Source organism: Balaenoptera musculus, chromosome 11, assembly GCF_009873245.2.
Source record: "Balaenoptera musculus isolate JJ_BM4_2016_0621 chromosome 11, mBalMus1.pri.v3, whole genome shotgun sequence".
Classification (NCBI taxonomy): Eukaryota; Metazoa; Chordata; class Mammalia; order Artiodactyla; family Balaenopteridae; genus Balaenoptera; species Balaenoptera musculus.
The window spans coordinates 63326099-63351090 of NC_045795.1; the positions used below are offsets into that span (position 1 = coordinate 63326099).

Here is a 24992-nt window from a genome sequence, read left to right on the forward strand (position 1 = left end):
ACCCTGGTCAGGGAACTAAGATCCAGCATGACGCTCGGTGAGGCCAAAAAAATAAATAAATAAAAATAAAAAAAGAAATCATTTCAAATCTATTACCAGACATTGTTATTGTTTTCAAAATACCACACTGATGGTTAGTACAAAGAGATAATAGTAGTAAAGTACCTTCAAACCTTGAATTTAAAGCTCTATCCTCAGAATAAAGAAGACTAAGAGACATGACAATTAAATCCAATGTGTAATCCCAGACTGAAAAAAGAGGACACTATTGGGATAATAGGCACACTTTAAATATGAACATATATCAGGTGTATTATTATAAATGTTAAATTGCCTGAATTTAATTACTGTACATTGGTTATCTGAGAGAATGCTTATTCTTAGGTAGTACTATGAACTATTCAGCGGTGAAGGGTGATGGTGCCTACACCTTACTCTCAAATGGTTCAGCCAAAAATAAACAAACACAGGTATATATGTTTTTATATAGAAAGATAAAGCAAATGTAGTGAAATTTCAACTACTGGTCAATCTAGGTGAAAATACAGGAGTTCACTATACTATTCTTAAAACTTCCCTGCAAGTCTGAATTTTTTTTCAAAATAAAAGATTCCTTCCCCCTAGAGAGTGGATCTCTCTCAGAAAGGAAAAGGAAGAATCCTAAACCTGACTTTCAGTTACTCTAGGTGTAAATGTTTCAGTTTCTAATATGAAACGTCTCTCAGGGTCTTACAATAGTAGCCCTTAGTGCGTTACAAAATAAGGTGCTCTATAGTATCCTGGAAGAATTAACAGAAATGATGAAGCTAGTCAACTTTTGATTCTAGCATATGACTATTATAGCTTCTCTGAAAAAACTGACAATGCTCATAGAACAACACTAAGTATCAGGGTTAAGAAAAATTATTATAAATATCTGTTAAAGAGTAAATCATAATGCATTTCAATTTAAAGGGGACTAGATTAAATCAATTAATCACTACAGTGAAAAGTGGCAGAGAAAATGTGAAACACAAAAGTCCCACTAACACTAGAAAAGTATGATTGATAGATATGGCTTGGCAGCTTGAACATTTCTTAGGAAAACACAACTGTATCAACTGTTGCTTGATACCTTTCTAAAGACATAGTGTGTCAGTAGAAGTTTGGTGGGCCTGAAATCTAGATAAGGCAAGAGCAAAGAGGGACATGAATTCTGGAGAGGTATACTCTATCCTAAGTACTAGGATAGTTCCACCAGGCTTTCTGTGATTACCAGGAAAGCCTCCAAGTAATATTTTGGCCTCCCATGTACCTACCGAAGACTGTACCCTGGCCTGTAGAACATACCTCAATCACTACAGAGCTATTTCTCTCTTATAAAATAACAAAAACTGAATTATGTACTGGCTGCAAAGCTACTAAAGGTCCAGACCATATGTGGAATCTGGTGACCACGTTATTCTTTCAGTTGGCTTCCTATGGCATCTCTATCCCCATTGTAACTTAGATGAATTATGAGAATTTTATGAGAACACAACTATCTTCACTGCTTTATATTTTATTTGACATGCCGAAGTATTTTTTCCCAGTTAATAAACTTTATTTTTGCCAAATTCACCATGCTTTTCGTATCATGGTGCCTTGTAAAGTACTGTTCTTTCTAGCTGCATCTTTCCATCCAATACTAATAATAAAAGAGTTAACACTGTCCTAATTCTTAAATCCTCATAAAACCCTTTGTAGAAAATACTGTTATGATCCTGACTTTACATATAAGGACACTAAGGCACAGAGTCATTACAAAATTTGCCCAGGTTCATAATGCTATTAAGTAAAAGAGGTGAGATTCTAAACCAGGAATTAGGATCCAGAGCTCAAGGGTTTAACATTTTTTGTGCCTTGGACCATTCTGCAGTCTGATGAAGCCTGCAAATTCCTTCTCAGCTTAGTATTTTTAAATATATGAAATAAACAAAGGGGACCAATTACCTTGGGGACAAAAAACCCAAATGTATGATATAGTAGTATATATATGCTTCTCAACAATCTAGTGGTGGATCTCCTATTTACTATAATTTCTATGTAATGATGAACATAAATAATACTTTGAGATATCTACAATAATCACAATATAATATCTGTGATTTGTACTAGTAGTAAAATCACAGGTACTGTTAATAGTACTGTAGTTTGCTGTTTACATTAATAATTAAAAGGAATGCTAACTTCTAGTTAGAGGTTAGTGAAGAGGTAATTTTCCCCCTAAGTTTATGGATGCCATCCATGTTAACACTGCCCACTATATCAATCCTCTTAACACTGCAGTTTAAAAGGACCAATCCTGGGTCCTTCTCTCTTTCTACACTGGATCTCTTGGTGGTCTCATCCAGTCTTGTGGCTTTGAATACTACTTAAGTTGATGACTACAAAGTTTATCTCTAGTCCAGACCCTTCCTCTAAATTCCAGACTTGGATATCAATTCAACCAGAATGTGTAACAGGCATCTCAAACCTACCACGTCTAAAACTGAACTCCTAATCTATTCCCCAAACCTGCTCTTCTCACGGTCATCCCTATCTTAGTTGATGGCAACCCCATCTTTCTCACTGCTCAGACCAAAACTCTTGGAATCATCCTTGACTCCTCTCTTACGTGCCACATCTGATCTATCAACAAATCGTACTGGTTTGATCTTCAAAATATATCCAGAATTCAACCATTTCTATCTCCTGTTACCGCCCTGATACAAGTCACCAGCATCTCCCTCCTAGATTTCTAGCTTCCTTACAATTATAAGTCTCCCTGCCTCTACTGTTGTTCCCCCCTGCAAACTGAGTGATTCTTCAGAAGCTGAAAGCAGATCATGTCACTCCTTGGTTGAAAACTCCAGGCAAAGTCCTTATAAAGCCTCTACCAAGCCCTGTGAAATCTGTACCCCACCCCAACATAATGTACTATTACTTTTTTGTTCATTCCATTCTAGCCATACTGAGCAGAACTCACTAGGTCAGCCTCAGCACCTTGGAACAAACTATTCCCTCTACTTGGAAAGCTTTCTCCCCAGACGTTAACCAGGCTAACTTCCTCCCTTTTAAGTCTTTGCCTAAATATCACTCTCAAGAAGACTCACCCAGTTCACCTCATTTTAAATTTTATTTTATTTATTTATTTATTTATTTATGGCCGTGTTGGGTCTTCGTTTCTGTGTGAGGGCTTTCTCTAGTTGCGGCAAGTGGGGGCCACTCTTCATCGCGGTGCGCGGGCCTCTCACTATCGCGGCCTCTCTTGTTGCGGAGCACAGGCTCCAGACGCGCAGGCTCAGTAGTTGTGGCACACGGGCTTCGTTGCTCCGCGGCATGTGGGATCCTCCCAGACCAGGGCTTGAACCCGTGTCCCCTGCATTGGCAGGCAGACTCTCAACCACTACGCCACCAGGGAAGCCCCACCTCATTTTAAATTTCAACATCTACCCCAGAAATTCTGAATCCCCCTTACCGTGCTCCATTTTCCAAAGCACTTACCTTTGAACATTCCATTATTATTTATTGTTTTTCACCCCGCACTAGGAGGGGTGCCCACACTAGCAAAACTGTTTTGTACACCACTCACCTCTAGTATGCCTATGTTTGGCACAAAGTAAACATGCATATATTAAAAAAACAGCACTTCTATCATTGTAAAGTACTTGCCTATGTCTCTCATTAGAAGAATTCCTTGAAGACTCTGACTGGATCTAATTTGTAGTGCCCTCAACACCTGGCCCGGGGCCTGCCCAACAGCAGACACCTAAAACACTGATACTCAGGTGATTACAGCCACTTTCACCTGAAACACAATCCTATATGCCACAGGAAAAGCCAGGTCTTACAGCTGTGTCTGATTAAATACTCGGTAGAAGGCAAACACAGAACATCAGGTTCCAACTGTTACTTCAATCAAACTGGGTTTAAGTTTCATGCTTCATTTCTTCATGTGTCTAAGAAGCATTTCAAACTATCTGAAGTCTATAAAGGTCACTTGGTCATTCCTCCCCCCCAGCCATGGCACCACCTCTCTAGCCCACATAATCTTTTCATGCTTGACTTAAAATCCTCTTAAGTGTTCCTTGATGACCCCAGCTAGAAGCACTTACCCGTGCCATGCTCTGGGCCAAGTGCTTTCCATATGTTATTCTCATTTGATTCTCCCAAAAGCCCTATGAGGTTGCTTCCATTATGACACCTATTTCAAAGATGAGAAAACTCAAACTTGGCGAGATTAAGTCACTTGTTCAAGGTTCAACGAGTGTTCAAACACAGGTCTGCCTGACTCTGAAATCCAAGTTCTTTAACCCTCCACTATACTGCTTTTCTCTCTCCAATATTACAAACCCTAACTAGTTTATACATACTACCTCATAGGATTTGTTGTCACTTCACTTATCTAGGCTTCAATTCCGGCATCTGTAAAACAGGGGATATCGTTCAGGATGCCTCCTATCAAGAGCCCTTCCAATTCTTACAGTATTATGAAATAAAACATTTTATAATTCTTTACATACTCTAAGTAGGTTAATACACACACATACACACATGTATTTTAGCACTTAGTCACTTAGAAATTAGAAATCTCCACTGCCAAAAAGCAGTGAAAATAAAAACTCCAAGACCTTATATAAAAAAATAAAACATTCTTGATTCCTCTCCACATTCACGTCTATCAGAGATGCACTTCTAAGTCCATTTTCCCACGTAGTATGAAAAATTATGTTTTCCCCCAAGAAGTGTAAGAATGTGATACTTAAAGCTTCTGGACTTCACCAAACAACCTGGTAAAAGGAACTGAAAGCAGCCACTTAGCCCATTCAGGAGCTAGCACGTTATTTTAGACAGTACAAGTGCTCAATAAGCGTTTATTGGATCATGATACAGAATTTTTTTGTTGTTGTTGAGGTTTTCCAAGTCTCAAACCAAAAGCCTATAAAGAGCCACACCAAAACTAAGGTAAAATGTGTCAAAAGAGCATATCTCTTGGAATCATTCTGGCCATAAAAGTGAATTTCATTTGAAATCCCTATCAACTGTTAAGTTTGAAATGAGTCATATTCGTAGGTCTAGACTTAACCAACACCAGCAAATGGAGTTTAAGGATAGCTTTTTAAAACAATACTCTTGTGAGGATGCAGAGAAATAAGTGAATCCAGGCTCTGGAGTGGAAGCTCTCTTGAGATATCAGATACAGTAGCAGACACAGCCCACAACAAAAATGTAAAAATGTCCTAAGCTGAAAACATACTATTGGGCAAAACGATATTTCGGTTTTCTAGAACACTGTCTGTTTATAGAATCCTCAAACGATTCTTGCTTTTTAACAAAGTCTTCAAAAGGAGTAGAAAGTCATCCGTTCAGGGTAAGAGGTTGCTGCTACCAAGGAAGTAGAGTGTCCGAAAGTGTGCAAATCTCAGAATCTAGTAGAGAACGTATGCCGCTGCGGACGCTTTCACCTCCGGGCGGAAAAACAAACCCGGTGTCACCTCAACATTGGGGCCACTCGAACCTCGCCACCATTACAAATGCCAAAGGTGCAGAATATGAAGCCGGAAGCACTACCAGGCCAGGATCGAGTTCCAGGAGAAAAAAATCAAAACCGAGAGTGCAGCGCGGGGCCCTCGGCCGCCTTGGGCCGAGAGACGCACGCTAGGCCCTTCCGGTCGGAGCCGCCGTCGCCGGTAGGCCAGGCGACGGGCCAGACTTTCACCCGAGCCCGGGGATTCGCGGCCTACCCTCGCCAGTGCCCTCTCGCCGAGTCTGGCACCGGCTGCTCCTCAGACTCGGTCCCTTCGTCTGTAGCGCGGCCCGCGCAGGCCGCGAGGAGCCGGAGGAGACCGCCGAGCCTCGGGCCGGCCGGGTCGGTGCAGACGCGGCGGTGGCGGCAGAGGCCGCGCCGCCCCTCCCCCACCGGCCCGGCCCAACCGCCGCTGCGACGCGAGTAGCGGCGCCAACGCCGGGCCCAACCGCCGGCCCGCGGCGGCCCGGACAAGGGGCCGGTGGCGGCGGCGCGGGCCTGCTCCCCACGCCGCCTGCGCGAGTCCACCGCAGGCCCGTTACTCCCCGCGCCACAACCCGTCAGGACGCGCCGCCCTCGGCTTGCGCTGAGGCGGCCGAGGGCAGCGGGAAGCCGCTGAGCTGATACTTACTCAGGGGTCGGGTGCTCGGGGTCGTAGAAATCCCCCATCTTCGGAGGCGGCTGCGGCGGCAGCTGCTTCATCGGGAGCGGCTGGAGACGGCGACGCGAGCCCCCTCCCCGCGGCAGGGCGACGGGAGGGAGGGGAGGGGAGGAGGCCGCTGGTCCGACCGCGGCGGCGGCGGCGGCGGCGGCGGCGGCGGCGGCAGGGGCGGCCCGCGTCGCTTGCTCGCTCGCTCGCTCCCTCCCTCCGGCGCCCGCCCGCCGCTCTCTCCCCCACACACTCACATGGGGAACGACGCTTACCCCGCCCTCCCCTCTGCAGCACAGGCCCGGCCCCTTAAAGAGACACGCACCCGACGCTAGTCCGCCGCCAGTCGGCGCGCCGGCAGCTGCCGGTTGTCCTCAGGCCGGAGCGGGAGGAGCGGGAGGAGCGGGAGGAGCGGGAGGAGCGGGAGGGGCTGTGCGCAGCCCGCGGACCCGGCCCGACTTCGCCAGCGACTTCCTGGAACAATAAGCCCCAGGCCTGAGCGCCGTTGGCCCGCCCCGGGCCGAGAGCCGCTGCGCCGCGAACCCTCCCTCGGGCCCGCTTGGCGGCGGGGCGATGAGGCGTGACCCGGCGCGCCCCGGGGTTGTTTGCCGGCGACGACGGGGAAACAGCCCGAACCCGCCGGCACACTAGCCTGCCTGCTCCGCCGCTCTCGAAGACCTGCCCTCCCGGAGCGCCGGAGTCCGCAGCGGCGCCGAGGGCCCCTCCCCCGGGCCTGCGGGCTCTGAGGTAAGGCGGTCGCCGCTTCTCCCGTGCCTCTCGCCCCTCTCTCCTTTATTTTTCCTCGCTTTTTCTCCCTGTTGCCTCTTCATCTCGTCCCCTCAGCAAGTACGGAAGCGGAGCTAGGCTGGGGATTCGCCCTAAAGCCGAGCTCTGGGGACGCCCCTTCCTACCTCCCGCCCCCGCTGGGTCGGCTGGGCCCCGTCCGCCCGTTGCCGGGCTGCGTTCCACCACCCACACCTCCACCTGGAGCTGTACGTATTCTGCCCCCACCCCAGCATCTGGGAGCTGCGGATCCCGTCTTCTGCGTGGTTCTTAAAGGCCTTGGAGGAAATATCTTTTAAGAAAAGTTTATTAATCACTTTCCTGCAAAAACGACATGGTAAGATGAAGTAGGACAACTTGAAAGGGCTGTGAGTCTGTTATTTTTGGAAGAAGAAACAAGAGTACATAAAGCCATTAGCTAAACTCTAAGGGAGGTTCATAAGATCAGATTTTTTGTAGTTGTTTTTTTTTTTTTTTCCACTGTAATTTTGAATCGGATTTTACCAGCAAACAATTGGATGGAGGTATGTGTTATGGACTGAACGTGTACTCCACCCCACAAATTTATATGTGAAATTCTGTCCCCCAATATAATAGTATTAGAAGGTGGGACGTTTGGGAGGTGATTAGGTCATGAGAGTGGAGCCTGCATGAATAATGGGATTAGTGCCCTTATAAAAGTCCGTTGAGCTCTCTCCTTGTCTGCCCTGAGGATACAAGGAGAAAACAGTGTGCAACCCAGAAGAAGGTCCTCCTCACCAGAACTCAGCCGTTCTGGCACTCTGATCTCCAACTATCAGCCTCCAAAACTGTGAGAAATAAATTTCTGTAGTTTATAGCCACCCAGTCTATGGTATTCCGTTTTAGCAACCGACAGTATAAGAGACTAGACATCCTTTACTAACTCTTTTTTATATCGTGTGTGTGTGTGTGTGTGTGTGTGTGTGTGTAAACACATATATGTATGTTGTCACTGTCTGTTAGTGCTTTATCATCATTGTTTCTCACTTGGGGATTATTTTGGCTTTTTTGTTGGTTTTTAGGCATGTCATGCAGGTCCAGAGCCTGTCTGACTCCCTTGGTTCAAGTCTCCCATGGCCACTTCTTTACAAACTATGAATATTACTTAATTTATCTGCTTTTTCTCATTGTAAGATGAGAATATTAATGTGGACAGGACCTCACTGTTTTAAGGATCCAATGAGATAGTATTTGTAAAGCTTTAAACCTTCAACAAATAACAAGCACTCACTCAGACGTTATAGTACAGTGGTTAAGAGCTGCGAGGCATTGTATACCAGCCCACCACTTTCTAACTTTGTGACATTAGGCATGGTTACTTTTCATGCTTCCAGTGCCTCATCTGTAAAATAGAGGCATTATCCACTGCACAGAGTGTTGTGATTATTGAACTAAATTGTATAAAACATGCTTGCACAATACCTCTCATTAAGTGTTATGTTTTAGGCTTTGAAAGAATGGATTGGAGCCCTGTGCCTTAGATGCCACATAGGCCATTGGGAGCCACTTGACATTGGACAGACAGGAAAGGACTACTTTTTTTTTTTTTTTTTAATGTATTTTTTTAAACGAATTGTTTACTTTGTTTATTTATTTATTTATTTTTGGCTGTGTTGGGTCTTCGTCTCTGTGCGAGGGCTTTCTCTAGTTGTGGCAAGCGGGGGCCACTCTTCATCGCGGTGCGCGGGCCTCTCACTATCGCAGCCTCTCTTGTTGCGGAGCACAGGCTCCAGACGCGCAGGCTCAGTAATTGTGGCTCACGGGCCTAGCTGCTCCGTGGCATGTGGGATCTTCCCAGACCAGGGCTCGAACCCGTATGCCCTGCATTGGCAGGCAGACTCTCAACCACTGCGCCACCAGGGAAGCCCAGGACTACTTTAATTATAGGTGGATGTGGCTAAAATAATTTAAGTATGAGGTGATAAGGGCCTAAACTGAGGTGAATGAGAAAAAAGCAGTCAGTTACAAGTTTCCTGTTTCCTAAATAACAAAGTAAGTAGTTCTCTTGCAGGAGGTGCAGCTGGTCTTGATAATACCTGGTCTTAAGATAGCATTAGTCTGGTTAGAACCCAATAAGCATGCCAGACTATGGGATTCAGTGGGAAATACTAAGCCCCAAACATAAATAAATGAACCGAGTTTTTACAGGCAAGATTGTTGGAAGATTGAGTACTATTTAATGGCCTCATCTGTCACTGTACTAGGAGTTCTCTGTACACGTATTTTAAATTCAAAGAGAAGGCATCCTTGGAACATGTACTTGGGCCTGGCCTCTTGATCAAAACTGTGGGATAATTTGGTCTTTAGCCTATAATTGACTATCTCCTACTTTCTTACATAAAACCTTTTACAAATATGTTTGAAGGAAAAATGTCAAAAATCTTACAGTAAAACATATTATAAAAGGCATTCTATTCTTAGAGTGCTAAAACCGTAGAAATTTTCATAATTGCTCCTGCCATTACTGTTCCTGTAGGCCCAGAGCACCCCCATCTCAGGGGGACCCAAACATAGCCAGTAGTGACCCTGAAACAAAGTTGACTAGGACATCTCTTCCCTTAGGGGAGATGGAAGGACAAACATCAGATATTGCCCACAGTTATGCTCCTGGTACCTGGATGGGAAAAGAAAAAATATAATTGAGGTGAAGGAGAGAGCACCAGTTGATTGCTTGAGCACATTCTTCAAAACTACTATGTGTAAACAAAATTTTTCAGGTCATATGTTGACAAGACAGTTCTTAGGACTGATAAAACACAGAAGCAATAAAATCAAGACACCGAGGTAGTCTGAGTTACCTCTGGGTGGTGCCTCTTTTCAGTGTGCCCAAGTCAGAGCTCTGCTGGCTTCAAATGGGAACCTGGCTAAGGCTCTAGGAGAGAGAGGGAGAAAAGGTTGTTACCCCTCGAACCTACAGCTGGGGCTGAGTGGGGAAGCTGCCCCTACCTACTTACCCTTGCCTCTTCCTGTCCCATTCTTCCCTCACCAAATCCTTCGCTGACCTAAGGATTGTCAGAAGACTGTATTCCTCAAGAAATGCCAACATGGGAAGGGCATGCAAGCCCCAGGCCTTCAGTCCTACAACTCCCCAAAGTTCGTGGATTTGCCAAGAGGGGACAGGGTTGACAGTGGCAACAAAGTCAATGTGGGCAGCGTGAGAAGGACAGTGTGAGCAGGGCAATGTGGGAAACCATATCTCTACCCATGTGCTCCCACAAACACCCTCACGTTGGTAGAATTAGGCCCATTCTTAATGGCCATAGCCTATGGTTAATAATGGTCTGCCCATGTATAAAAGGTTGAATTTAATATCAGAGAGGCAGTTTGGGAGTATACATGAATGATATACAGAAGGCTGGGTTATATCAAGATCAAATGTTTGAGAGTTGAAGCTTGCCAGTACAAGGTTTATGAAGATCACAACAGTTTGTGAGATGCCTAATTAATTTCCTTGATTATTTAAATATTATCTTGAATCTATTCCCTGATGTTAATGATCCTGTCATCAGTTTGTTTTTTTCTAGTCCAGTGTTCTTTTGGATAGAGGAATTGTGTTACATATTCCAAAAATGTATTTTTCTTTATTTGGTCTCTAGGAAACCAAAATCGGCTGTTACTGTAGTTGCACATTAACCATTATGTCATGACTACAAACAGGTACATCTTAGCATTAGAATAGAAACGTGATTTGGGTGTCTATAAGCTGTTATATACAGTTTTTTAATGCTGATTTACTGCTTAGTTTTAATAGATCAATATGTCATTCTGTTGTAACTGAAACATTCTTTTCCATTAATTAAAAATATAATGAGAAAGGTGGTTTTCAAAATATAAAGTATGTTACTCTACAAATGAAAGACATGGATCAAGTGGTTTAAATGTGTATTTACTCTTCTGTAGGACAGAAATATATATAACCAACATCTCAGCATTTGGGGACCATGAAATGGGATAATGTCTGAGAAAGTACCTAGCACATGTAAACTAATAGCCATACAGTAAAAAACTAGATACCTTATAAATTTATGTAGCTACATGAGACTCAGCAGAATTGAAACTTATTTTAGATTTAATCAGTATACCAAAAAAAGACAGCATCATTTAAAATAATGGTTATTTTAACTGTTCTACACAAATCTTTCACACTCTTTGGCTCTGGAATACCTTCCTTGGGGAGGTGTAATTACAGTTGATTTTTATTCATGTTTAATTAGCACATTTCAACACAAGTTACGAATATAGAAAACAATACAAGATCTACATTGAGCCCTATTACATATATTATTTGTATCAAGCCAAGAACCTTCCTATATATATAATATTATACTCTGTAGTTGTCTTTTCTGTTCCATACTGCTTTGTTAACTGACTTTCATTACATAAGTCTATCTTCCCAACTCTTTAAGTTTGTTTTATTACTTTGCTACTTTTTTGAAAACCTTACTTTTTTTACTTTTTTTTTTCTTTTAGAAGCTCTTAAAATGTTCACTTTGAATTTTTCTGTTGGGACTAGATTGTTGAGCAGTTAACAGGCTTCTATAAGTCTCCTTCATAAGTTCCTACAAGCCAACCATATAATTGGGCTTGAAAGTGCTGACATAAAAGAACCACAGGGACTTCCCTGGTGGCGCAGTGGTTAAGAATCCGCCTGCCAATGCAGGGGACACGGGTTCGATCCCTGCTTCAGGAAGATCCCCCATGCCATGGAGCAACTAAGCCCGTGCGCCTGTGCTCTAGAGCCTGCGAGCCACAACTCTTGACCCCGCGAGCCACAACTACTGAAGCCCGTGTGCCTAGAGCCCATGCTTCGCAACAATAGAAGCCACTGCAATGAGTCTTGCCTGCGCACTGCAAGAAGAGTAGCCCCTGCTCGCCGCAACTAGAGAAAGCCCGCGCGCAGCAGCAAAGACCCAACACAGCCTAAATAAATAAATAAATAAAATTAATAAATTAAATAAATTAATTTAAAAAAAAAAAGAACCACATACTTTAGTCCTCAAGTATACAGGAATATTGTTATTAGGTAATTTTTTTTGCAATATGTGTTAATCTTGTCTTCCCTACAAGATTATCAAGCACTCAGGGAAATGATTATAGTGTTTGTTTGTTTTTGTCCTGTTTTATTTTGAATCTTGGCACCCTTTCAGAGAACTCATCTCCTGAGCTTCTTCCCTTCCAGCAGAGGATCAAACTGCTCAAGATTATCTCTGCTTTACAAAATAAACCAAAAATTCCAAAGGTTAAGTCACATGACTAAGAAGTGGTAAAGCCAGGATTTGAGCTTGGTTATCCGATTCAAGACATCTTCAGGCAGAAAATCTGGAGTTTGTCACCAATAGAACAGAATCCCTGATATAAGAAAGAATCATGAGCAAAGAAATTGGTAAATAAGTGGTTAAAACTAAAAAATATTTACCATAGAAAGTAATAATAATACATAATTTGTGTGGTTAATAAAGCAAGATAGAACTAATATCCTGGATAACAAAGTCATAATTTGGAAGTGGGATGGGTGGGGTGATGATTGGATATGAAGTTTTCCAAGGTCCTTGTACTGTTTGGGAAGAGGGTAAACATACTGATTAACTTTAAGCTTTACTCTTTTAAGTGTACAAGTTAAAATGTCTTGGGTAACTACCAAAAGAGTGTATCATTTCCAAATTCATAGAGGGAGAAAATCAATTTTTTTTAAAAAAGCAAGATATGTAGAAAAAAGAAAGAAATAGTGAAACATAAAACCAAAAACAAAACACAGAAAGATGTAAATGGATAGAAAGAGATGTCAGGCTAGGGCTTCCCTGGTGGCGCAGTGGTTAAGAATCCGCCTGCCAATGCAGGGGACGTGGGTTCGAGTCCTGGCCCAGGAAGATCCCACGTACCACAGAGCAACTAAGCCCATGTGCCACAACTACTGAGCCTGCGCTCTAGAGCCCGCAAGCCACAACTAATGAAGCCCACGTGCCTAAAGCCTGTGCACTGCAACAAGAGAAGCCACGACAATGAGAAGACTGCGCAGAGCAACAGGAAAATCTGTTTCCTGCTCCTCTGGATTGTTGGCAGAATTCAGTTCCTTAAGTTGTAGGACCATAGTCCCACTTTCTTGCTGGCTATAAAATGAGTAAGGGTCATTCCCATCTTGTAGAGGCTGCCACATTCCTTGGCTTATGGCCCCTTTCTTCCATTTTCAAAGCTAGCAACAGGCATGTTAAACCCTTGTCCTTGTCTCTGTGTTCAACTCTTTTTGTCTTCTTCCATTTTTAAGGATTTGTGATTAGATTGAGCCCAGGTAATCCAGAATAATCTCCCCACCCCAAGGTCTGTAATTCAATCACGTGGAAGTCCCTGCCACTTAAGGGAATATATTCACAGGTTCCAGGGATTAGGGAGTGGACATCTTTGGGGAGCTATTATTCTGCCTACCACACCATCATAACTTGTTAATATGGTGAATTACATGAAATAAACTTGCAATATTGAACCCAAACTTTCATTCCTGAAACAAACTCAACTTGGTCATGATTTTTACCTTGTAAACAAATTGCTGGATTTGCTTTAATAGTATTTTGTTCGAGATCATTGCATCTTTATTTAAGAATGAGAATAGCTTATAATTTTTCTTTCTCATCCTGTCCTTGCCTGTCTGGGTCTGTATGTTCATCCGTCCATCTATCCTTTCCTCCCTGCCTTTCTTTTTTGAAGGAAAATTGACCGATAATTCATTTTTTTAATGGTTCTAGGACCAAATAGGTTTTCTACTTCTCATTGGTCAGTTTACTAATTTATATTATCTTAGAAAGTTGTCCAAGTTGAACGAAGTTTTCGAATTTATTGGCATCAAATTGTTCATTTTTTCAGTTAATTTTATAATCTCTGCAATTTCCACAGTTTTGTCCCACTTCTCATTATTTGTATATTTTTTCCCCAATTTGCCAGAAATTGGTCAACAGTCTTTTAGAAGAACCAATTCTTGGCTTTCTGCATCTTCTCCACTGTATATCTTTTATTTCTTTCATTAATTTTGTATTTTCATTTTCACTATTTTACTTCTACTTTAGTTCTTAAGTTTGACATAATTTGTTAATTTTGTCTTTTTTCCCCCTGTAACATAAGCATTTATTTTTTTATTATTTTTTTAATAAATTTATTTATTATTTTATTTTATTTTTGGCTGCATTGGGTGTTCGTTGCTGCACGTGGGCTTTCTGTAGTTGTGGTGATCGGGGGGCTACTCTTCATTGTGGTGCGCGGGCTTCTTGTTGCAGTGGCTTCTCTTGTTGCAGAGCACGGACTCTAGGCGCGTGGGCTTCAGTAGTTGCAGCACACGGGCTCAGTAGTTGTGGCTCGGGGGCTCTAGAGCGCAGGCTCAGTAGCTGTGGTGCACAGGCTTAGTTGCTCCACGGCATGTGGGATCTTCCCAGACCAGGGCTCAAACCCGTGTCCCCTGCATTGGCAGGCGGATTCTCAACCACTGCGCCACCAGGGAAGCCCCATAAGCATTTAAATTTCTTAATTTCCCTGTTATTACTTTAGCTGTATTATACAATTTTGTTATTTAGTTATTTCATTGATCTTTAGTTCTAATTAGTTATTAGAACTAAATAACCAATGTTATTAGAACTAAATAACCAGTGAGTTATTTACAAGTCTCCTTTTGAAACTTCAGAAGTGTTTTCCCCCCTAGTTAGTAATTTCTAACTTAATTGCATAGTGCTCATAGAATGTGGCCTATATAACATCAGTCATTTGAAATTTGTTGAGAATTACTACCTGAACTTATATGTGGTCAATTTTCATAAATATTCCACATGTGCATTAGAAGGATGTGAATGCTGTAATTGTATAGTGCAACACCAAATGTGTGTTAATTCAGTCTTAATTATGTTGCTTGTATCTTCTGATTCTTGTCTATTAGATCTATCCATTATTTTGAGGTGTTTTTAAATCTCCACTATAGTGGTAAATATATCCATTTTTCCTTGTAATTTGTCAAATTTTGCTTTTCTTATTTTAAGAATTTGTAATTAGGTGCATATATGTTTAGAATTCCAAAGTTCTAGGGCCCTGAACTTTTTATCATTATTTAGTGAGCTTTGTTTATTTCTATTTTGTCTGATGTTAACATAGCTACACCTATCAAAATGGTTAAGTCTCAGGAACATAAGGAGCAGGATAAAAAGGAATAAATGAATATATTTTTCCCTTTATATGAAGTTTTACAAGTCAAAATTAAACAACAGATTGTACAGGGAATTAAACTTCGCAGAACTTGGGGCTGGGCTGCTCATGAGAGCCCGGCTTTCCCACTCCTGCCAGGATTCATCCACTCCAGGATTTGCAGGCCACAGAGCTCAAGCGGGCAGGCTGGCAAGGGGGATCACCCACTGGAATCAGAGATCCGGGGTCCCTGCACAGGACCTGACCCGTAGGGGAAAAAAAGAAAAAAAATGGCAGAACTCAAGAAGGAAAGGGAAAAGTAAAGAATTCGGGATAATTTTTTTTCTAAAGGGGTAAAAGGATCACATGGAGGCACCCAGAAGGTTTCAGAGAATAGGTAAAGTTCTATTTCTTAAACTAGGTGGTAAGTACATAGATATTTTTTTTTGTCTACCCTATGCATGATTAATATTTGTATCTATTTACTATTTAATAAAAACTTTGTGTGTATGCATCCTTTGACACAGCAAATTCTATTTCTGAACTTCTACTTCATAGAATATCCATACCAAGGAATACTATATTGTCATTAAAAAGAATTTTCACCATGCTTGGTGTTCTAGAGGAGTTTTCATGAGGTTTGGGGGTTTGCTGAATAGGAAAAGCAAGATTTTTAGACATAATAAAAATGTGTATATATACATGAATATATTTATTTGATTTTGTGAGTGTGATAAAAGATGCGCGCATATCTTTAACTATATGTCATTTAGCCAAGTTATATTGAGTTGGGAGTTGAAGGGGAGGAAGTGAGAGAAAAAATAAGGAAAAATTACTACCACCACACCCCAGTAAATAAATATTGATCTACAGATGTTTGTATATATTTAGAGCTCCATTAAGAAATTAGAAGAACAAAGTATGTATCTACTGAATTATAGGGATGTCAATTTAGAAAAGTATTTGGAGTCTATTTCTTTAAACCAAGATATGCATATTAATGTAAATGCTTGTGTAAGTATATCCAAACAATGAGAAAGGTGCAAAAAGGTACAGACTAGTCTGATACTATTGCTGATGTTTTGGATGTGGGGTATGAGAGAAAGAAAGAAATCAAAGATGAATCCTAAATTTTTTACCTCAACAACTGGATGACTGGTGGACACGCGACTGGGAGAAGTAGCTTAGGGGTTATCGAATTAATAATTATGCTTTGAACATATTAAGGCAGAGAATGCTGATAAACTTCAAATGGAGATGTCAAGTGAGCAGTTCAAAATGCCAGTCATGAATTTAGAGGATTTCTCATAAGGAAATACAAATTTTGGAGTCCTCAATACACAACTGATATTTAAAGCTATAGGACTGCATAAGATTTCCTAGGGAAAAAGTACAACTAGAGAAAAAAGCAGATAAAAGGACAGTGCTCAGGATTGAGCATTGAGAACTTAGTGCTTACAGGTCAAAGAATGATAAGCCAGCAGAGGCACAGAGGTGAAGTTAACAACAAACAGGAGAGTGTGGTCTCATGGAGTCCATGAAAAGAAAGCGTTTAAATGAATGAACAAAGAAATTCAAAAGAAGTATTGCTTCCCACTCTCAGTTACTTTTCAGATTTATCCTTGTATCAGTTATCAGTTGTCCGGCATAGTGGGAGGCCAGAAATCTGCACTTCCATCCAACAGGAACAAGGCACCACTCCCCTCTGTGGTATGAAAGAAGGAGAAATGGGAAACCTGAAATTTCACCCCCACCTGGCAGTCAGGAGGTGGCACTCCATCCCATCTGGCCTAGTGTCAGAGTGGTCCTTTTAAAATAGAAGGTTTACACAAGATCCAGAGTCTTACAGTGCTCTAAATGTCCAGGATACCATTTTTTAAAAATCATTCATTGGGACTTCCCTGGTAGCACAGTGGTTAAGAATCCACCTGCCAGTGCAGGGGACGTGGGTTCGATCCATGGTCCGGGAAGATCCTACATGCTGAGGAGCAGCTAGGCCTGTGCGCCCCAACTACTGAGCCTGTGCTCTAAAGCCTGTGAGCCACAACTACTGAGCCCATGGGCCGCAACTACTGAAGCCCACGTGCCTAGAGCCCACGCTCCACAACAAGAGAAGCCACCACAATGAGAAGCCTGTGCACCACAATGAAGAGTAGCCCCTGCTCGCCGCAATTAGAGAAAGCCGGGCGCAGCAATGAAGACCCAGCACAGCCAAAATAATTTTTTTTTAAAGCCTAGAATATTAAAAAAATTAAAAATAAAATCATTCATCATACACCAAGAACCAGGAAAATTTCAAATTGAATGACAAAATACAATTTTAAAAGATGCTGACACCAGAAAGAGAAAGGCAAATATCATATATCACTTACATGTGGAATCTAATATATGACACAAATGAACCTATCTATGAAACAAAGACTCACAGACGTAGAGGACAGATTTGTGGTTGCCAAGGGGGACAGGGGTGTGGGAAGGGATGGACTGGGGGTTTGGAGTTAGCAGATACAAACTATTACATATAGAATGGCTAAACAACAAGGTCCTACTGTATAGCACAAGGAACTATATTCAGTATCCTGAGAGAAACCATAATGGAAAGAATATAATAAAGAATGTATACATGTATAACTAAATCACTTTGCTGTACAGCAGAAATCAACATTGTAAATCAACTGTACCTCAATTAAAAGATGCTGACACCAAGATAAATCAGATGTCAGAACTATCTGACAGAGATTTTAAAGCAACTGTCATAAAAATGCTTCAACAAGCAATTATGAACACACTTGAAAGAAATAAATAGAAAGTCTCAGCAAAAATATAGAAGATATAAAGAAGAACCAAGTGGAAATTTTAAACTAAATGGATGAGCTCAACAGCAGAATGGAGAAGATAGAGGAAATAACCAGTGAACTTGAAGATAGGACCTAAAAAACCAAAAACAAAACAAAAACAACAACAAAAACTATCCAGTCTGAACCACAAAGAGAAAATAGACTGATGAAAAAAAAAAAAGTTAACTGGTCCTCAGGGACCAGTGGAACTATAACAGAAGATCTACATTTGTGTAATCAGAGTCTCAGAAAAAGTGAGAAAGAGTAGAGCTGAAAAGTATTCAAAGATATGATGGCTGAAAATTTCCAAATTTGTCAAAATACGTAAACCTACAGATTCAAGAAGTTGAATAGACAGAATAGACCCAAAGAAATCTATACCAAGGTACATCATATTTAAACTTCTGAAAACAATGAAAGAAAAATACCATCTATAGGGAACATTTTTTGGATGGCAGATTTCTCATCAAAACCGTGGTGGTCAGAAGGAAGTGGCACAATATTTTTCAATTGCCGAAAGAAAAGAACTGTCAAATCCATTCTACATATGGTGAAATTATCCTTCAGGAATGAAAGGAAACTACAAAAAACTTAGAAAAACTGAGAATTGTCACCAATAAATCTGCTATAAAAATTGCTGAAGAATATTCTTCAAATATAAAGGAAATGATGAAAGATGGAAACTTAGACTATCAGGAAGAATGAAAGCACAATAGAAAGAGCAAAAATATTAGTAAATACAACAGACTTCCGGCACTCAAGTCTTCTAAATTATGTTTGACAGTTGAAGCAAATATATATATATGTATATAACATTGTCTGATTTGGTATGCAGTGTATATAGAAGAAATATTTAAGACAATTATAAATAGGGGAGGGTAAAGGGACTTAAAGAGAGGTTAGTTTTCTATACTTCATTTGAACTGATAAAATATTAAAAACGGTACACTGTGATAAGTAATGTATGTATAATGTAATAGAGTACCCCCCAAAAAATCTATACAAAGAGATACACTCAAAACATTATGGATAGGGCTTCCCTGGTGGCGCAGTGGTTGAGAATCTGCCTGCCAATGCAGGGGACACGGGTTCGAGCCCTGGTCTGGGAAGATCCCACATGCCGCGGAGCAACTAGGCCCGTGAGCCACAATTACTGAGCCTGCGCGTCTGGAGCCTGTGCTCCGCAACAAGAGAGGCCGCGACAGTGAGAGGCCTGTGCACCGCGATGAAGAGTGGCCCCCGCTCGCCGCAACTGGAGAAAGCCCTTGCACAGAAACGAAGACCAACACAGCCAAAAATAAATAAATAAAAAATAAATAAATTTAAAAAAAAGATAAAAAAAACATTATGGATAAATCAAAATGCAATTCTAAAAATATATATATATTCAATTAACACAGGAAGACAAAAGGAAACACCAGGAGGAACAAACAAAATGAAATAAAATGGCAGACTTAAGCCAGAACACATCGATACATTAAATGTAAATGATCTAATACAGTAATTGAAAGACAGAGAGGGACTTCCCTGGTGGTCCAGTGGTTAAGACTCTGTGCTTCCAATGCAGGGGGATCGGGTCTGATCCCTGGTCGGGGAACTAAGATCCCACATGGCATGGCCAAAAAAAAAACAAACCAGAGATTAGGAGAGTAAATTTTTTTTTAATGTTTATTTATTTATTTTTTCTTATTACTCATCCATTTTATATACATCAGTGTATACATGTCAATCCCAATCTCCCAATTCATCACACCTCAAGCCCCAGCCCCCGCCGCTTTCCCCCCTTAGTGTCCATACATTTGTTCTCTACTTCTGTGTCTCAATTTCTGCTCTGCAAACCTGTTCATCTACCATTTTCTAGATTCCACATATATACGTTAATATACGATATTTGTTTTTCTCTTTCTGACTTCACTCTGTATGACAGTCTCTAGATGCATCCACGTCTCTACAAATGACCCAGTTTCGTTCCTTCTTATGGCTGAGTAATATCCCATTGTATATATATACCACATCTTCTTTATCCATTCGTCTGTCAATGGGCATTTAGGTTGCTTTCATGACCTGGCTATTGTAAATAGTGCTGCAATGAACATTGGGGTGCATGTGTCTTTTTGAATTATGGTTTTCTCTGGGTATATGCCCAGTAGTGGGATTGCTGGGTGATATGGTAATTCTATTTTTAGTTCTTTAAGGAACCTCCATACTGTTCTCCATAGTGGCTGTATCAATTTACATTCCCAACAACAGTGCAAGAGGGTTCCCTTTACTCCACACCCTCTCCAGCATTTGTTCTTTGTAGATTTTCTGATGATGCCCATTCTAACTGGTGTGAGGTGATACCTCATTGTAGATTTGATTTGCATTTCTCTAATAATTAGGGATGTTGAGCAGCTTTTCATGTGCTTCTTGGCCATCTGTATGTCTTCTTTGGAGAAATGTCTATTTAGGTCTTCTGCCCATTTTTGGATTGGGTTGTTTGTTTTTTTAATATTGAGCTGCATGAGCTGTTTATATATTTTGGAGATTAATCCTTTCTCTGATGATTCATTTGCAAATATTTTCTCCCATTCTGAGGGCTGTCTTTTCGTCTTGTTTATGGTTTCCTTTGCTGTACAAAAGCTTTGAAGTTTCATTAGGTCCCATTTGTTTATTTTTGTTTTTATCTCCATTACTCTAGGAGGTGGATCAAAAAAGATCTTGCTGTGATTTATGTCAAAGAGCGTTCTTCCTATGTTTTCCTCTAAGAGTTTTATAGTGCCCTGTCTTACATTTAGGTCTCTAATGCATTTTGAGTTTATTTTTGTGTATGGTGTTAGGGAGTGTTCTAATTTCATTCTTCTTTTTTTTTTTAAAGAAATTCACGTTCTTTTATTTATTTATTTATTTATTTATTTATTTATTTATTTATTTATGACTGTGTTGAGTCTTCGTTTCTGTGCGAGGGCTTTCTCTAGTTGCGGCAAGTGGGGGCCACTCTTCATCGCGGTGCGCGGGCCTCTCACCATCGCGGCCCCTCTTGTTGCGGAGCACAGGATCCAGACGCGCAGGCTCAGTAATTGTGGCTCACGGGCCCAGTTGCTCCGTGGCATGTGGGATCTTCCCAGACCAGGGCTCGAACCCGTGTCCCCTGCATTGGCAGGCAGATTCTCAACCACTGCGCCACCAGGGAAGCCCTAATTTCATTCTTTTACATGTAGCTGTCCAGTTTTCCCGGCACCACTTATTGAAGAGGCTCTTTTTTTCTCCATTGTATATCCTTACCTCCTTTGTCATAGATTAGTTGACCATAGGTGCGTGGGTTTATCTCTGGGCTTTCTATCCTGTTCCATTGATCTGTATGTCTGTTTTTGTGCCAGTGCCATATTGTCTTGATTACTGTAGCTTTGTAGTATAGTCTGAAGTCAGGGAGTCTGATTTCTCCAGCTCTGTTTTTTTTTTTCCCTCGAGACTGCTTTGGCTATTCAGGGTCTTTTGTGTCTCCATACAAATTTTAAGATTTTTTGTTCTAGTTCTGTAAAAAATGCCATTGGTAATTTGATAGGGATTGCATTGAATCTGTAGATTGCTTTGGGTAGTATAGTCATTTTCACAGTATTGATTCTTCCAATCCAAGAACATGGTATATCTCTCCATCTGTTGGTATCATCTTTAATTTCTTTCATCAGTGTCTTATAGTTTTCTGCATACAGGTCTTTTATCTCCCTAGGTAAGTTTATTCCTAGGTATTTTATTCTTTTTGTTGTAATGATAAATGGGAGTGTTTCCTTAATTTCTCTTTCAGATTTTTCATCATTAGTGTATAGGAATGCAAGAGATTTCTGTGCATTAATTTTGTATCCTGCAACTTTACCAAATTCATTGATTAGCTCTACTAGTTTTCTGGTGGCATCTTTAGGATTCTCTATGTATAGTATCATGTCATCTGCAAACAGTGACAGTTTTACTTAGAAGTTCCTTTAGCATTTGTTGTAGAGCAGCTGGTTTGGTGGTGTTGAATTCTCTTAGCTTTTGCCTGTCTGTAAAGCTTTTGATTTCTCCATCGAATCTGAATGAGATCCTTGCTGGGTAGAGTAATCTTGGTTGTAGGTTCTTCCCTTTCATCACTTTAAGTATATCATGCCACTCCCTTCTGGCTTGTAGAGTTTCTGCTGAGAAATCAGCTGTTAACCTTATGGGAGTTCCCTTGTATGTTATTTGTCGTTTTTCCCTTGCTGCTTTCAGTAATTTTTCTTTGTCTTTAATTTTTACCAATTTGATTACTGTGTGTCTCGGCATGTTTCTCCTTGGGTTTATCCTGTATGGGATTCTCTGGGCTTCCTGGACTTGGGTGGCCCTTTCCTTTCCCATGTTAGGGAAGTTTTCGACCATAATCTCTTCAAATATTTTCTCGGGACCTTTCCCTCTCTCTTCTCCTTCTGGGACCCCTATAATGCGAATGTTGTTGCGTTTAATGTTGTCCCAGAGGTCTCTTAGGCTGTCTTCATTTCTTTTCATTCTTTTTTCTTTCTTCTGTTCTGCAGCAGTGAATTCCACCATTCTGTCTTCCAGGTCACTTATCCGTTCTTCTGCCTCAGTTATTCTGCTATTGATTCTTTCTAATGTATTTTTCATTTCAGTTATTGTATTGTTCATCTCTGTTTGTTTGTTCTTTAATTCTCCTAGATCTTTGTTAAACATTTCTTGCATCTTCTTGATCTTTGCCTCCATTCTTTTTCCGAGGTCCTGGGTCATCTTCACTATCATTATTCTGAATTCTTTTTCTGGAAGGTTGCCTATCTCCATTTAATTTAGTTGTTTTTCTAGGGTTTTACCTTGTTCCTTCATCTGGTACATAGCCCTCTGCCTTTTCATCTTGTCTATCTTTCTGTGAATGTGGTTTTTGTTCCACAGGCTGCAGGATTGTAGTTCTTCTTGCTTCTGCTGTCTGCCCTCTGGTGGATGAGGCTATTTAAGAGGCTTGTGGAAGTTTCTTGATGAGAGGGACTGGTGTTGGGTAGAGCTGGCTGTTGCTCTGGTGGGCAGAGCTCAGTAAAACTTTAATCCACTTGTCTGCTGATGGGTGGGGCCGGGTTCCCTCCCTGTTGGTTGTTTTGCCTGAGGCAACCCAACACTGGAGCCTCCCTGGGCTGTTTAGTGGGGCTAATGGCAGACTCTGGGAGGGCTCACGCCAAGGAGTACTTCCCAGACCTTCTGATGCCAGTGTCCTTGTCCCTTGGTGAGCCACAGCCGCCCCCCGCCTCTGCAGGAGACCCTCCAACGCTAGCAGGTAGGTCTCGTTCAGTCACCTGTGGGGTCACTGCTCCTTCCCCTGGGTCCCGATGAGCACACTACTTTGTGTATGCCCTCCAAGAGTGGAGTCTCTGTTTCCTCCAGTCCTGCCGAAGTCCTGCAATCAAATCCCACTAGCCTTCAAAGTCTGATTCTCTATGAATTCCTCCTCCCGTTGCCAGACCCCCAGGTTGGGGAGCCTGATGTGGGGCTCAGAACCTTCACTCCAGTGGGTGGACTTCTGTGGTATAAGTGTTCGCCAGTTTGTGAGTCACCCACCCAGCAGTTATGGGATTTGATTTTATTGTGATAGCGCCCCTCCTACCATCTCATTGCGGCCTCTCCTTTGTCTTTGCGTGTGGGGTAGCTTTTTTGGTGAGTTCCAGTGTCTTCCTGTCGACGATTGTTCAACAGTTAGTTGTGATTCCAGTGTTCTCAAAAGAGGGAGTGAGAGCATAGGAGAGCAAATTTTTGAAAATCATGACTCAACTATATGAAAAGGCAAAGGAAGTACAATAGAATAGCCAAAATACTTTTGACTTCATAAAATTTAAAACTGTTGTGCTCCATTCCAAAGATGGGCAGAAGACCTAAATAGACATTTCTCCAATGAAGATGTACAGATTGCCAACAAACACATGAAAAGATGCTCAGCATCACATTAGAGAAATGCAAATCAAAACCACAATGAGGTATCACCTCACACTGGTCAGAATGGCCATCATCAAAAAATCTACAAACAATAAATGCTGGAGAGGGTGTGGAGAAAAGGGAACCCTCCTGCACTATTGGTGGGAATGTAAATTGATACAGCCACTACGGAGAACAACATGGAGGTTCCTTAAAAAACTAAAAATAGAACTATCATATGACCCAGCAATCGCACTACTGGGCTTATACCCTGAGAAAACCATAATTCAAAAAGATACATGTACCCCAATGTTCATTGCAGCACTATTTACAATAGCCAGGACATGGAAGCGACCTAAATGTCCACTGACAGACGAATGGATGAAGATGTGGTACATATGTACAATGGAATATTACTCAGCCATAAAAAGGAACGAGTTTAAGTTATTTGTAATGAGGTGGATGGACCTAGAGTCTGTCATACAGAGTGAAGTAAGTCAGAAGGAGAAAAACAAATACCGTATGCTAATGCACATATATGGAATCTAAAAAAATGGTAGTGATGAACCAGTGGCAGGGCAGGAATAAAGACGCAGACATAGAAAACGGACTTGAGGACACAGCGGGGGAAGGGGAAGCTGGGACGAAGTGAGAGTAGCATTGACATATATACACTACCAAATGTAAAATGGATGGCTAGTGGGAAGCTGCTACACAGCACAGGGAGATCAGCTTGATGCTTTGTGACGACCTAGAGGGGTGGGATAGGGAGGGTGGGAGGGAGGCTCACGAGGGAGGGGATATGGGGATATATGTATACTCATAGCTGATTCACTTTGTTGTACAACAGAAACTAACAACATGGGCTTCCCTGGTGGTGCAGTGGTGAAGAATCCGCCTGCCAATGCAGGGGACACGGGTTTGAGCCCTGGTCCGGGAAGATTCCACATGCTGCAGAGCAACTAAGCTTGTGCACCACAACTACTGAGCCTGCGCTCTAGAGCCCGCAAGCCACAACTACTGAGCCTGCGTGCCACAACTACTGAAGCCCACGCGCCTAGAGCTTGTGCTTCACAGCAAGAGAAGCCACCACAATGAGAAGCCTGCGCACCACAATGAA

At 41.7% G+C, this 24992-nt stretch overlaps 1 protein-coding gene and 1 long non-coding RNA gene across 5 annotated transcripts in view; one reads left to right on the forward strand and one right to left on the reverse strand.

The window, feature by feature from the left end:
- Positions 1 to 6911, reverse strand: part of SETD2 (SET domain containing 2, histone lysine methyltransferase) — a 119624-nt gene extending 112713 nt beyond the window's left edge. For 2 of the 4 annotated variants that reach the window (XM_036867939.1, XM_036867938.1), the window contains exon 1: positions 6159 to 6387. In XM_036867939.1, coding sequence (XP_036723834.1) covers positions 6159 to 6229 — 71 coding nt within the window. In that variant the 5' untranslated portion in view covers positions 6230 to 6387. Of the gene's footprint in view, positions 1 to 6158 lie in introns of all 4 variants that reach the window. The other 2 variants (XR_005021739.1, XM_036867940.1) reach the window with 2 other exon arrangements.
- LOC118903179 overlaps positions 6871 to 24992 on the forward strand; it is a 46741-nt gene continuing 28619 nt past the window's right edge. The window contains exon 1 of the long non-coding RNA XR_005021741.1: positions 6871 to 6923. This is a non-coding gene — a long non-coding RNA (uncharacterized LOC118903179). The remainder of the gene's footprint in view (positions 6924 to 24992) is intronic.